Genomic DNA, 15,573 nt, shown 5'->3' with positions numbered 1-15,573 from the left:
GGTAACCAATTAACGTTTCCATCCTGGTCTTACACCATGAATGGACCGGCTAAATGACTTAGAACGCACTCAAAGAAAACTAACCGAAAGGAACAACTTTCCTTAGTTTCGTATGGTGAATGAAATAGTCAGAAGTCCAAACACACATCGCCCTTATTTTCGTTAGAGGATAGATATCCATGATTCTTGTGTTACTGTAGATACTCTTAAGAACACTTATTATCAGGACCGAAGCGCCTGTTCGCCCTCATAATTTATTATGGTCAAAAAGATGCAAATAAAACTGAATTCCACTTAACCGAATATCGGCCACAACGAACGGCCGATCCCAAGACAGCCAAGTACGCAGGTGATATTATAGAGCGCTGTATACATGTGCACTTTCTATTCCTTTATAGTCCAGTGAGAAGGCAATCCGACATGACCGGCGAGGTATCAGGCGCAGGACCGACGGCTTTACGTGCTTAATAAAACTAATAAATCATCATCAACACCGTTTATTAATACTTTTATTTCGTGACATCCAAGTGTACAATCAATGTGATCAATGCGTATTGCACAAGAGACAACGATTCATGAACAATAACAAATGGCTTCCGAGTTCAACTTATGAGATCACATACTATCCAGAAATACAATTGAAAAATCCTATTATATTACTATGTTTTATCTTATAAGCTTCCCATAAATTGATATAAAAATAACTTAATACTAAAAGGCGTCATTGCCTCTACGTATATATTTTAAGTTGTTCAATGAAAGTAACACATCTATAAGAGTCTTATTAATAAGGTGAGCCTTCGCCTTAGTGGATAAGCGTAATCGTTCAACTTAATGCTACAAGAATTAACTACAGTAATGCTACGATACCCGGTTCTAATGTTAGGTACAACGCAATTTGTTAGACAGGCGGCTCACTGCTCGCTCGCAAACACAACTCCGACGCTGTAATTATTATTTCTAAACTTAACAGTAACATCAATAAATCACTATCATTTTCACACTACAGATACTAACAATTTTCTAATGGTCCGCTTTTGTAAGTTACAAAATGGTTTAATCTTAAAAAAGCGAAACGCACAACAAATAAGTTGGTGTTTACAGCGAGGAGTGAGCTACAACGATACTTGAATTTATTTTTCTGTTCAATATAAATATTTGTACAATACCTTACCGAAGTAGATGCTAGTATAGCGTGGCTCGTCATACAATAAATATATATATTTTTTTATTACGAACTAGTAAAACCATTTTCTATATTTTATATACACGCGTCCAGAATGCACATACATCCTCTTATAGTACAGAGTCGCTAGATAGTGATTAAATATTAAGGCACGTTATAATATAAATAGGCAGCTAATACACAAAATCTGTAAGTACAGTCAGAATTGCCAAGAACAGCGCTCAATAAGCGTTCAGTCGAGTTGGGGTTCGTCTAATGTAGACAAGTATGCCCGTACTTGCACAAATGGCCACAACGCAATGACCGTGATGTGGCGGCAACGTGCGCATTCTTGGGATCATGCATACATTAATTATACGAACGATATCACACGCATCCGCCACGGAGGATGCGGAGCGTGGATGCCGTCAATATGTTGTCAATTGGTCAATAATAATGGCAAACCCCTGCCACTGCACGGACCCTACACGTGTGGCCCAGTAACAATAAACTAAAGCGTACAATACATATGACGTGATGTCGCTAATTTTACAAACTAGTGCAATTTGTAGCGTAAAGAAATGCAATAAATAACTCGCAAGGGAAACTTCTTGCCACTAGGTTGGAGTTATATTTATAGACTTCCACTGCACACAGTATTTTGTAAATAAATTGATAAGGTGTATGTGCATAATTTTTGTTATATCTTCCAACTCGACTCACCGAATACCGTTCAAAAAACTGTAAATTTTACCATATTTTTTTTTACGTAAAATATAGCTGGACTAGCTGGACTGATAATAATTTTATTCGCTCTCAAGTTGACAAAAGTATTACACAAATGGGTTTCAAAATAACAAACGAAGATTCTCGTCCAGCGGACAGTCTTTGGTTAAAATGTTGAATTAAAAATACACTATGTTCCGTAGTTTATCATATATTAATTGCATTGCTTGCGCGCAAGTCTTGAATATAAATCAGTTCTGAACTCGTTTATATAGTTCGTTTATTCAACTAATAAATTACAGAATTATCAATTTATTTACATAATTTAAAGCAATGTGAACTACTAGGTATTATTATTATTAAATTTACTTAAACTAATTTTGAGAGTTCAGTTGGGGGATGTCCCATAATATGCTTGTATGTTATTTGATTAAGGTCTACAATTTGATTGTGGGATAAAACAAAATGGATAATATTGTGGTAACGTATAATGCAAAGCCACGCAGTGGTATTAACGTTTAAGATGAACTTTCAATGTTTGGGATGCTGCCGATTTATCACTACATAGTATAAATTAAATATAAAGCACAATGAAATACAAATAAATATACGAATAAAATTTTCTTAATATTCCCAATTGACAACTAGAACATTTTCATAGACCCCCTACGGTACACAAGCGGCAAGAGGTAAGTTCGAGTGCGTTGGAGCGTTGGTACACCCCCGGAATATGTGCATGTGCATCATACGCATGTCAAAATAATGAGCAATCGTGCGACGAAAATACGCCTATCTTGGCACTCATTTTTCGTTCTGCAAAAATACCAAAAATATTCTCCTAAAAACTCTAATCACTTATATCGGAGTTTATCAGTCGACGTCAATATGTTATATACAGCTTATTACCATTCACGAAAGTTATAAAATATTAATCTTATCAGACAACATCCCGTTCCCGCATTTCTAATGTGACAAAAAGTATCTATTAAACTTTCCAAGACTATTATCTTAAACCAAAATACCACCACAACGCAGTATAAGCGATGTTTTAAATAAATATACGACTCAATATCATTCATCGACATACGGCAATAAGATTGATTATTGATAATGATTAGGGATAATGCATTCTTATTTACAATATTCACTTATATAATAAAACAAAGTGACGAGTGAACACAACCTTAACTGATGAATTATAACTACACACATATATAACGGTTAGAAACAAGCGGTGGACTGTCGACTCTTTACATTACTCATATCTTACATTACACGATAGGAATGTCTAAGCAGCGAGCGGTTCTTCGGCGGCTCACCATCCAAGATACCATAGGAACAAAGTTCTCTTCGGAGACTAAGTAGAATTATGTGAACGTATTCACAAGTACCTAAGTTTACATTTTCAGTCAATTTGATGCACAAATGCATCTTCATACTCCACCAATCAAGCTGTTGCTGGGACCTATCTTGGACTTATTGATGTGACGCTTGTTCAATTAACTAGCAACTTTTGCGTAGATTTACGATGCCTTTACAAGCGGAGCGTCAAAATAACATTGTCAATTTCTGCATGTCTAATTATCTCAGTCGCGCATTGCTACAAAGGAAAAGCACCCTTAAGCCAACCCTACTCAGTCTATGGAAACAACAAAAAAGTCTTCGACCTAAAACAAAGTAAGTTGGGATGAAAAGGAGGAAAAAGCATGGGATACTTGATTAATGGCGAGGATGAATAAAATATTAAGGTACAGTATATCCCAGTTAAATAGATGTGAGTAACTAAACATCAAACAGCAAATTAGTGCGCTAGTTGGTTAGAAGGCTGCCACACTCCACACGGGCGAGTTAGTGTCGCGTGTTAGTAGCTTTAACTGGGATACAATGAGTATTTAAGAAGGCCGGTTAACGAACTAGTTCTACCGTAGTAACAGCTCATTCCAACTTGTCGGATGTCGAAGCCGATAATAATCAGGCAGTGGCGCATTGTGAAATTTTCCCAAAGGGTACCTGACACAACATATAGGTACTACAAATATGCATACATACTGCAAATCGTTCTAATGATTACTAGATTTTATATAAGGAAAGAGAAGCCGGCAAGAATCCGGTTATGTGGACAATTCGCCACCGATATCGGGTGCTCTAGTTGCAGAACATTTTATATTAAGTGTCTACAAAAAACATTGTCGGGTAAGTGTTAACAGCTTCATGTAAAATGTTCGGCCACTACAGCACTAGATGTATTGTCAGGCCCGACATCCAAAGAGTGGGAACGTGCTAAGTGGTTGTCACTGCTCATTACCATCCACAAATTCAAAGTAATTGTGATGTCTTGCCAACTTTAAGGGTAGGAATGGGTACTGGGAGAAGGAACGGTATTTTCCTACAATCCCACTGATACGATAAAAATGGCATGACTGCAGCTTTAAGTAGTTTTGCCGAGACGGAGTGTGCTCGTCTTGTTCAGGTAGTGTGTTCATCAGACGGTTCCAGAAATGTAAATATTTACCTATTTGTCAAGGATGTACGGTGCTATTAGGTGTAATTTTAGAATAGTCAAAATTGTCATTAATGAATTTCCCAATATCAGTTTTCTTAGAAAAGCTGAATGAACACATTCATTAAGCAAACATCTGAACTATAGATACTTATTTACATTTCTTGAATTAGCTGGTGAATACGCTAATCATTTCTGTGAAGACAGCGTCAGTCACCAAATATATCATTGTCCAAGAGTCACCAGCAGTATCAGATCATTTTACATCTAAAAATTAGACAGTTCCGTTTAATAATACGCGCGATGAAGATTGGATATCAGTCGGCTAAATTCTTCATCGCGAGTACGTTTGTCAAAGATCGGCACTTCCTCCGACAATCATGTATATTGATGTCACGAATGACTATAAGTTCGGCCGCAGTCGGTCCAGCACGTCCTCGAGTATGGGTGCAGCGTAGAAGCACGCTGTAGGCACCGATGTTACGAGAATTGCTCAAAATGTCCCACTGACGCTTTATTTGCTACGACTGTGACCTTGCGCTCGGTAAAAAGTTTAACAAGCTCGCGCGGCGAGCGGCGACACACTGCACCGAGTCCCGTGTATCGACTTATTAAAACTGAACTACACTGTAGTTCACGGACATAACACAACATTCACAGATAATTCACCGGTCAATGCAGGTCGGGCCTGAGTGCCACGTCGAGGGCGTCGTGCCGCGAGGAGGGCGTCTTGGTGCCCGGAGTCTTGGGGCTCTTGTGGTCAGACTGCGGCGGCGTGGGAGGGTAGATGTGCTGCTCAGGAGGCGGGAGCTCCGTCTCTTGCGACGAGCCCGCGCCCGCCCACTCCGTTTGCTCAGTCATCTCCTGGTAAACTTTATCCTGTCATACGAAAATACAAGTGATATAATTTAAAAATATATAAGTGCGGCAAGATAGAGACACAATGTTAAAAGTATAGTGATACTGACAAACATGTCGAGGCTGACATTGTGTTGCTGCACGCGGTGGCTCTCGTCGCTGTTGAGCGCGGGGCAGATGAGGTCGAGCCCGGCGGCGCGCTGCACGAACTCGCCGTCGGCGGCGCGCAGCACGCATGCGCCGGCGCCGCGCAGCAGGCGGGCGGCGGGCCGCAGCCACGCGTGGCACGCGCGCACGCTCTCCCACGCGAACCCCGACACGCGCTCCGCCAGGTCGCGGCCGAACGTGTGCGCCACCGCGGCCGCCGCCACCGTGCCGGCCGACCACCGGTTCACGTCTACGTGCAGCACGGCCAGGTCCACCAGCTGTCCGCACGTCACGAACTCCAGTGACGAGTACTGCGGGAACACGAACGTGTACGGCCGCAGCGCGTTGGCGCCCGACTCCTGCTCGCCGAGCAGACGCTTCAGCGCGCTGCGGCCCTCGCTCGCGAGCTGCATGTACACGTTCAGCCACCCGTTGATGGTGATGGGCGTGATGTTCCACGACAGGATTTTCAGGATGAGGAGCTCCTCTAGTAGGATCTCGTCGGTGGTGCACGCGCCGTCCGTTACGTATGCGAACTCGCCGATTTTTGGAGGATACACTTCTTCCACTTTCGCCGCTATGAACAAGCATGTGATACCTGAAAAAAAAAAGTTTTCTTCATTATATTATCATGTTTATGTTATATTATTTTCTTCTCAAGTAAATAAGCATCGTTCAAAACAATATAAGTAAAACTTCTTTTTATTGCAACTTTAGTTTTAACGCTATTATCGTCTAGGATCAGGTAACGTACCAATAAGTTGTAAGCGGCCCTTCTGCACGTCCTCTGTGTTGGACAGGTATCGGTCCACATAGTCCACCGTCAAGTGGAACGTCTCTCTGTGCAGTTTATACACCTCGCATACCTGTCAACAAACATCAAGACATGACTAACCGGGGAATGATCTTCAGGCTTTGGGTTTGTAGAATCATCTAGAAAGTTGCAGCTTTGTGGTTGTATTTTAGATAGGTAGTGATACCAACGCCGCTCTCTTAAAATTTTATATTTATCCTCTATCCGCATACCTTCTAACTCCTTCATTATTATTGTGGTTAATTTCAAGATTTTTGTACAAGGTTACATTTTATTCTTCAGCCTATGGAAATTAACTGGTAAACATAGGTCTCCCCTAAATTAATTAGAATCAATGTTATTACATTACAAGAATATTTATAATTAAGAAGCTTTTATAAGAACATAATAGCATAGTAACTCAGAATTAACTTTATTATTGGACTTAAAAGTAATAAAATCTTGTTTATTGACATATAAATATTCTTAAAGATTTCTTATGTTTACGCGAATGTTAGACATTTAAATTAAACTATTTTTCTGATTTTATGTCGATTTTTATATTTTAATTTAAATATAATCTTCTCGGAAGAATGGAGTTCTCAAATACTTCTGTCAAACGTAGCTATGTTGTGACTAGGGGCAGTCGTGTCTAGTGTTGCAGGACGCTTAATTAGAGCATTGACCCCACGCATTGCCTGATTCATACACGTCTTAATTTTGGACGATTGATAAAAATAAATTGCGCATTCGAAACTTTTAGCATTATATTGATAAGCACATACATATTTATATATTATAGACGAAATAAATGACGTGTGAGTGGTCATTTAAAAAACACCTCGAGAACCATAATTTATGCGTACTTACGCTCTAAAAATAACATCAGACACGTAAAAGCCAAAAACTTTCCCGCCCTCACAACCACCACTACAACTTCTGTAAGCAGAAGCAGTTGCACGCATTTTATGACACCGAGCGGCGAAGCTCGGCGGGTCTCAGGGACCACTAATTTGTCTTTATGCCGCAACGAAATTAATCAAATAGAAAGGTAGGGAGAAGTTAGAACGCAGACTAGAAAAATAATGTGAAATTCGATGTTTACTTTAAATAATTATAGAACTTTTGCGACACTATTAATCTTCTACAATGTACTCAAGACCGAAGCAACCACCCCTACATGTAAACTGCTCGCAATCCTAAATTATTAACCTTCTATCCCTCATCATCGGTCCTCAGCCACATGAAGTCCACTGCTGATACGTCACCCCTTGGCCTAACCATAAGAAATTGGAGTAAGGCTTCTCCAAATAAATAAAATCTATATTTTTGATTGCGTCTGACTTTTTTTGTTTATAAGTTGCGGAACTCTAGGATAGTATTGGCAGTCCAAAGTCACATTTCTTGCGTGTGTAGCGGCTAGCAACCCACACGAATAATTAAATTACGTCTATCGCAGTGACCAGGGTTTTGGTACCAAAGGATGTCCTAATTGGTTCAATTCTTAACACCATATACACGTTCTATTTGCGCGGTCATGACCTCAATGGGCAAATTTGGCGATACTTGACATTGTTATGAATGTCCTGGATGTATAATATTTTTTGTACATCCTAAAACAGCAATGATGAACTTTATTTGACATTAAATGCAAAGCCACGGAAAACATTAATTCCCAGGTTCATAAATGGCACCCGTGGCATGGATTTTTACTACGGGAAAAAAGTAAAAGATTAATCAACGAGGGACTTACACTTCTCAACCGCAGGCATAACTGTTTTTCCAGTCTTTTCAATCATATACAAAGTTCATTATACAATGAACATTTCAATAAAGAATAGAGGTATAACTGAAGCAATGATTCCGCAACACGCGCACCTTGAATGAAAACTAACACCTGTCCGAATACAAAAAAACTTAGCGCGCGACTCTTCCCGCGGGCCCGCGATATCTAATCATTTAAATGCTCTTTTTAAATCAACTGGACCAAAGAGATTGGTAATAAGATCATTTCATGTTTTAAATAGAAATTTTATACATTTTATTTTAAATAACTTTGGCTCGCAGCTTCGCCCGAGTGAATTTCCATCAGTCACTATTTTCGATATAAAACTAGCCCATACTCTCCAGCTCCTATTTAGACACTAAATCATTTATATTCTAGATTCTTTGCTGCGCATACAAATTTACAAATACACTTGAAACATTGGTTAAGATATCACATAGATATAAAGACTTTGGTCTAACAATGTCCGTGTCAAAGTTACAAATACAAATGTCGGTTTCAAAATCGTCATTCGTCTAGTCGAAGATCGATTAGGCTCCAACAATGTCCATTGACAAAGCCGACGCCCGCGAGGCTTGCACAATATGTCTAACATTACTCGAGGTGGTGGAGCGCGGTACCTTCGCTTTTTGTCGCATAAACAGTTACTTACGAGAGTCGACAACGGCTCACGATTGATAAACTTTTTGTAGCAGCTTTAGGTTTACCGATCGACTCGCGCCAACTTTATTCCGTTCATTTAAATGGCGAACTTCCTCATATTGAAAGTGTAAGGTATTGAAATAGCTTTATTTAACGTCAAGGGGAATACTATGTGCGGGTTTTCAGTACAACACTTTAAATAGCTACCCAGAATGCTTATATGTAGAGACTTACAGCTCGCTCTATCTATATTCTAGAACATGCCATTTCACGTGAGCTTTATAATATTAAACTTCAGTATATTTATAATGCAATAATATCAGCCCTGTATTATATACTGCCCCACTGTTGGGCACTACCTCCTCTGAGAGGGTTTAGGCCTTAGTCCACCACGCTGGCCTAGTGCGGATTGGTAGACTTCACACACCCACGAAATTCCTATAAAGAACTTCTCAGGTATGCAGGTTTCCTCACGATGTTTTTCTTCGCCATTCAGTATATTTAAAGGTTTGAAACGGGAGGACGTGTTCTTCTACTTATAGAGTAATGCCAAGCACTGCTGCTAAAGCCGCAAAGCTGATTCTATAAGGATATTATTGGAAGTTTCACAAGGAAGTTGTAGAAAACAAAATATTCATCCAGATGGTGGAATACCTATCACAATGTCGATGATACGGCAAATATAAGCCATCAGACTGCCGAAGGTCAAAGCGCAAAAAATGCTCATCTATAGATTAAAGATAACCCAATGGCCGGAACACTGAACACAGAAGCCAGACGCGACCTTCAACTAGTTAACAGTAAAAGTACCATTAAAATGCCATCGATATTTATGGCGTGACGGACGTACAAACGTTTCCAAAATTTACTTTAAATTCGCACCATTTATTCTGTGAACATAGTATGGCCACTTACAAGACTATTTAATTAGGTATATATTTCTTATTATGAAACCATAAGGTTTAAAATTCATAACTTTTATTGCTAATAAATTTCTCATAAATTCGTATTACAATATAAGATATTTCTCTAACCTGTTATAATTTATTTAATACTTCATACATGGTGTAGAGGCGAATTTAATGCCGTAGTCAAAGTCATTCTGTACCAGTCAACTCGACAGGGTGGTGTAGATATATAAACAAATTAATTTAATAACAGTAAAAAAAAATATTTATTACAAGCCAATAAGCATTTCAGTCCTTCAAAAACTAATAAAGTTACCACGTGGACAAAGCAAATGCACGACACAAAAAATGCATTTAAAATTAAATCATGCGGGCATAATTATTCGCGTGAAAGTGTTGTGGATCCAAGTTTAACCGTTCAAAACGGATATAATGTGATCAGCTCTTTACAATCGCATCGATAGACGTTGTCAATAGCGCCTTGGCTTAGCAAGATGAACCAGAGCAGCTAGATAAGTCCATCGTAAGAATTTACCGGCACCGTCGCGCCGCGCCGTCTCTCTATTCTAACACGTTAAGTCTACAGTCTACATCATTGTGCATGTTAGGTGAAGTCAAGCTCAAGAAAAATCATCTCAAAACATTCTTGATTAAGATAACATTTACTTATTTTTTGTACTTTACTTACAACATACAGTTTTCTGTAATCATGATTTATGTACCAATTAATTTTCATGCTGTAAGGATTTATATATAGTGCTATAGAAAACTTAATAAAATGTCTACCGGCAAGAGATTTCTCTTCCCTTGATTATCGACAAAAAATTGCCGGCATGACGTCACACCGACAACGTGAAGTGAGGGATTGATGCTCAGTTCCCTATATCATGTGAAAAGGATCGGAGGAAGGAAAGGATTAGAGTCCTACAATTATTTAAAAAAAATCGAATTCGTTTCTTCCTGAAATATGCAAATTCCCACATAATTTTGGTAACCTAGGGAACAATTTATTCACTGAGCGGAAAATAGATGCTGGTCAAGGTCAATCATAATGTTTTCTATATATAAAATAGATGCTCTAACTATACGTGTAACTGTCGAGTCTAGAAATGCCGTCAAACGAGTGTTCAGTTTCACTGTCCACCTTATACCTGAAGCAAAATACGTGATGATGGATGCTGTATTAAATGAGGCTTAGTTGCGATTTTATTTTTTATTTAAATTTGCGGACTATAATTTTAAAGCAAAGTGTTTCTTTAGAGATTTTAGGTAACTCATATAATTTATAAACTTCAAAAAATCAATATAATTTACAGGTGACATTAAAAATCCATTCGTTGATCTCACACTTAGAAATCTTTAGATATCAGGAATATTCGACACCCCTCACCCAAACTCAAAATAAATATTTACGGATGTCTCAAAAATGTATCCGTGTGGGAATCGAACTCGCGGCCTCTCTTTTTACAGCCAGGTAGTCGACCGCTGCGCCGAATATAGTCCGGTACCTACCAGTGATACACGCGAGTTGGCAGTCATAAAACAGCTGATAAATTTAAACTAATTTCTTTTTGTAAAATTATCTACCATGAGGCTGTATATTTCATTATCTACGACATAAATGACCAGCTCGACCGGTATAACAAAAGCCGAGGTGGAGTAACGGCTCGTAGCTTTATTGCTAAGATATTTGGATGCCAAAAGAACCCTTCACGCATACCTAATCCCTATTCCCTTCCCTTAACGTCGGTAGCGCACCCATGATTGTAAATTGTAAGTGTTTGGGGAGTGCAGATCGCTAAACATCAGGTGGCACGCCTGCTCGTCTACCGATGGTAATAAGGAAAAACAACGCTACTCCTAAAGACAAAAAACAACAAGCAATGGAGAAAACAGTCGTGATTAACGTGCAATAGAATAACGAGTTGGGCTTGTTTGTGGGTAAATACCGTATCCTTTAAAGTACGTATATAACCCAGAAGTTGATAAAAACTGCTTGGCACTGAACTGCCCGCCACTTTGAGGCATATGATGTTAAATCTCGTAGTATCTAGTAATTATTGCTATAAATCAGTTATAGTTCAATTTAAGTTTTTATTCATATACATAACATCGTAACATGGAATTTTACGCATTTTCAGCGACCACGTCAAATATGCAACGAGCAACTAGAGACATTACTATTTACTGTGCAGGCATCGATTACATATCTTAGCTTAGTCAATGATGAAATTACTTATACTCCGAAAGACAGTGCTGCAACTAATACTAACATATTCAACACTGGAACCAGGACCTCGCCGACTTCACAGACTAAGCATCACGAGTCCTTAAGTCCAAGTTTTCATATTCACTCGAAAACCGTCTATTTCGATTACACCCCAAATATTAAGTAATCGCATGTTTCCTCATACAAAATTTCTATGGGACGGATTCCTCAATCGAGCCGGATCCAAGTAAACACCCGCAATGCATCTCTACCATTCACAACACAATCGGAATCGAAAATGCGCATGAAGGTCAAGTTCCATTGTGTTGTGCATGTTTTAATGACGGTAAGCTGGTAATCTATGTTCTAACAAATTAGTTCCCCTACCAGTATAGTTTGTTACTATTATGCCTGCATTATGCATGTGGTAAGTGAATTTAGACAACGTTTACACTAAGTTGTCGATATTTATGGTAAAGAATGGGGAACTTATGATAATCTTACTGGATGTAAGAAACGCTAGAGCAAAAATATGCACGCCGGCTTTCTAAGACATTCTGTACACAAAACTGGCTGCAGCCTAGCTCGAGACCGAAATAATAAATAATTATTAATGGAATTTCTTGTTTTACGCTACTTTTTTGCATATTCATGATGTCAATAGGATATTAGGACTACCACTGCAGTAGTCTCTATATTACAAACCTAGGTAATAAATATATAAACCAATATAGCACAAACATATTTAAAGCGTTAGCTACAATGTTGTCAACGGGATGCTTTCCTCTACGCTAGGTTATCGTCGCTGATATTCTGCGGTTTGGTTTTAGGGTTATACCGAAAGTCACACGCTGCAAACGCGCGAAACGGTGCGCCCGTATGCACCACGTGCTGTCGTTCTGTGGCGGGGCTACACCACGCCATTCTAATGAAATTTTAAAAACGGTATTTTAATTGTATTATACCTACGTCCTCCACTTATTCGATAAATTCGCGGATGCAAACGAATCAAGTTTAATTTTCGACATAGCAACAAGTGCTAACAAAATTTCACTTGAGCTATTTTATGTCAAGGATTCATCAAAACTGTCAAAAAATCATATTGAAAACAAATTACTGTGGTGAATCGGGAACGCGGTGGCCAAGAGTTCAATGAACATTGCAAAAAAGGAGGTCATTGAACCCTTTATTACATCACTTTCCACATGTAAAGATTTGGTAGAAAAAAACCATTTACACTTACCATCAAAAAACCACTGCATGACAGCATGAAATTTTACAAAAAATATGTTAACATGACTACTTCATAACAGGTCTACTTTCTTCATATACATAATATTATCTATGTATAAAGTCAACTATCTAAATTCATGTCCTAAATACAACTACTCATTTAAGATCTGTACACAAAATGACATATAAAATTGTATAAGAAACCTTTAAAACATTTGCAATTTTGCTGCTGTATTTGAAGTACTTACTCCCAAGTGCTTACATTGAACTGAAGTTCCTTTCCCATATATCCCTTACACATTCAACCCTCTGTAATACTGGACCTACATTCTAAACTCTAAAAGACTATAAATAAGTTGTAAAAGGAGCCTCATCTTACCTCATTGAGCCAGTCCAGCAGGATAGCTCTCATCCTCGGCTGAAGATTTGGATGATTGTCAAACATATTGGGATTCTTCTTCATGCTAGACCTGGCGTCACAATCACACATGCTGTTCCACACATCTTTAGGATCCGCCCAGGACAATCCAGGCAGGGGACATTTACGTTTTGGTGGTGTGGGGCACAGGGGTTTACTTGTACTGGAAGTCAAAGTTTACATATTCAACACCTAGAATATGACACTGCAGGGGAATGTTATTGTTTCTGTAGTTCTTCAGTCTGAATAGAAGTCTATGCTTAACTTAAACATTATGTTAATTACAATATACTGATTGGACTAATGCAGTTAACAGTGATTCGTAAAACAATTGCATCTAAACTAGTTAATATACATACCTTGGCCTCTTATTTGAATGTGGAGTGGACTCGCCTCTAGCAACATTCTCCAAAGGGCTCAGCACACAGTTAGGAAGATCAGGTATACTCGGTGGGCTTAAGAAACTGTCTGGGTTATAATCTAAGTCTGTGAAAACACTCCTTGGTTCATTCCCTTCATACTGTGAGCTCTCTTCGTCACTGGAGCATGATGATGACTCCACCACCACATTGTGAGCAGGCTGGTCATCAATGTCCTCATCAGTCTTGGAAGGTATCTTTGCCGGGGGCTGGTTTTCTAACTACAAGTGGATTGAGTGGTGTTAACATGGGTTTGTGTGGTTGTGCATTGAATGTTTGTGACTGTACTCACCTCATCGTCTGTGGAGTTCCTCTTTCTCTTTAGATTCATACGATTTTCACTAGATTCGCTGGAGGAACTGTAAATGAGTGTCAATGGCAATAAATAAGCAATAGACATCAAGGTCAGCATTCGAATGTGATATCCGAGTCGAGTTTCTACATACCCAGTTTGTGCCATTGTAGAGGGGGCAGCGACACCGCCACACTATCTCCACAGCCTAAAACATATAGCCCATACATTATTCGACTCTCCATTTTTAATTTCTACTATTCAAATTAGCTAAATACTGCCTAAAATTACCGCATGTCATGTTCAAGTTGCAAATAGGGTTATGTCACTTGACAACCGTAATTGAGGGCATATTTCCAAATTTAACATAAAACTGATCGGCTCTATTTTAACTGGAACCATTGTAGAATTGCATAAATACTAAAAATACGGTATATTAGGGCGTATTGTACGCTAAATAGATGGATCTTCCTACAGCGTGCCCCCTGCTGATTGGCGGGAGAAAATTTTTCTAAGCGTATTTTAGGGCAGTAATTCATAGATAATGTGGATATTTTAGTATTTTACATTCGCTAAAGAGCATGAACTATCGATATTAAGCGTTAAAATGTTGAAATTTATCAATCCGCTGCTCGAAAAAATGCCACGAATCCGTCACATTCGCGCGCGAAATCATCCCGTCAGCGCCATTAGACACGTCGCAAGCTTGGGTTTCTCGGCCCATCCACTTATGGAAATTGATAAAAATAGCCCGTGCACGAGATGATACAATCTTAAAACCAATTTAGAAATGAATTATTCGTAGAAAAATCAAAGTAAAAGCATCTAAAACGGCACAGTCGTTGACAATATAATTGGCTTGGTTTATCGCCCACCGTAGTTTTATAACCTAATTATGACCAAAGTCTGAAATTATTGGTAAATTTACTTATCGTATAAGATGAAGCGTATCTTTAAGTTACGAAATCGTTACTCACAACATACCTGATCATTCACTAATTAATCCAATATCCACAAAACGAAATTTCCTCCTCCACTATATATGGGATGTTAATTTTAAGCACAAATATCATGGATTTTGCTATATATTTCACACATATGTTCTTAAAATCACAAAATATAAATAGAAATGTAACACCTAAGAAGGATATCTATCTTTACACATTACATTTCAGGTTTTCACGGCTCGATAACGCCCGGCTTTCCGCGCGAAAATGTCGCGGTAAAACTTTGGTACTCGGCGGGGTTATAAGTTGCTAACTTCATGTTTGTTTCTTCTGAAAATGTACGTCACCGTTTGATTACGTTACACTTCACTCAGAAAATACTATGAAATGATATTGATACACCGTTAGAAGATTCCATGTTAATGTATTTCGGTAAAATTATATTATTTCGTATAATTCAAAGAAGTTATGAAAACCTTATATTACAAACAAGCAAGGTTAATAAATTAAAAATATTGTGCGGTTATTGG

At 38.6% G+C, this 15,573-nt stretch overlaps 1 protein-coding gene across 3 annotated transcripts; it reads right to left on the bottom strand.

The window, feature by feature from the left end:
• Window positions 1-481: 481 nt before the first annotated feature.
• LOC115446603 (G1/S-specific cyclin-E) lies at window positions 482-15,323 on the bottom strand. 3 transcript variants are annotated; one of them, XM_030173324.2, is made up of 8 exons: window positions 15,081-15,323; window positions 14,251-14,304; window positions 14,097-14,163; window positions 13,745-14,025; window positions 13,347-13,548; window positions 6,151-6,262; window positions 5,360-5,994; window positions 482-5,270 (listed from the first exon to the last, which is right to left on the bottom strand). In XM_030173324.2, exons 2-8 carry the CDS (start codon window positions 14,262-14,264, stop codon window positions 5,064-5,066), a joined length of 1,518 nt encoding a protein of 505 aa, XP_030029184.1. In that variant the 5' UTR covers window positions 14,265-14,304; window positions 15,081-15,323; the 3' UTR covers window positions 482-5,063. The 3 variants fall into 3 exon arrangements, with proteins under 3 accessions (XP_030029184.1, XP_030029186.1, XP_037298720.1); XM_030173326.2 differs by lacking the exon at window positions 15,081-15,323 and adding an exon at window positions 14,388-14,940; XM_037442823.1 differs by having other exon boundaries at window positions 14,097-14,304.
• Window positions 15,324-15,573: the final 250 nt, after the last annotated feature.

Source organism: Manduca sexta, chromosome 25, assembly GCF_014839805.1.
Source record: "Manduca sexta isolate Smith_Timp_Sample1 chromosome 25, JHU_Msex_v1.0, whole genome shotgun sequence".
NCBI classification, from domain to species: Eukaryota; Metazoa; Arthropoda; class Insecta; order Lepidoptera; family Sphingidae; genus Manduca; species Manduca sexta.
Note: the sequence above shows the minus strand (reverse complement) of the source record. Positions and strands in the feature narration are given on the sequence as shown.

What these genes read in the sequence shown, in the direction of transcription:
- LOC115446603 (XM_037442823.1), bottom strand. Translation starts at nt 14,264, where the DNA reads ATGGCACAAACTGGGTATGTAGAAACTCGACTCGGATATCACATTCGA. An exon ending in CATTCAAATAAGAGGCCAAG is followed by an intron (nt 13,549 to 13,744) that starts GTATGTATATTA and finishes TTTGACTTCCAG; the next exon opens with TACAAGTAAACCCCTGTGCC. An exon ending in TGCTGGACTGGCTCAATGAG is followed by an intron (nt 6,263 to 13,346) that starts GTAAGATGAGGC and finishes GTTTGTTGACAG; the next exon opens with GTATGCGAGGTGTATAAACT.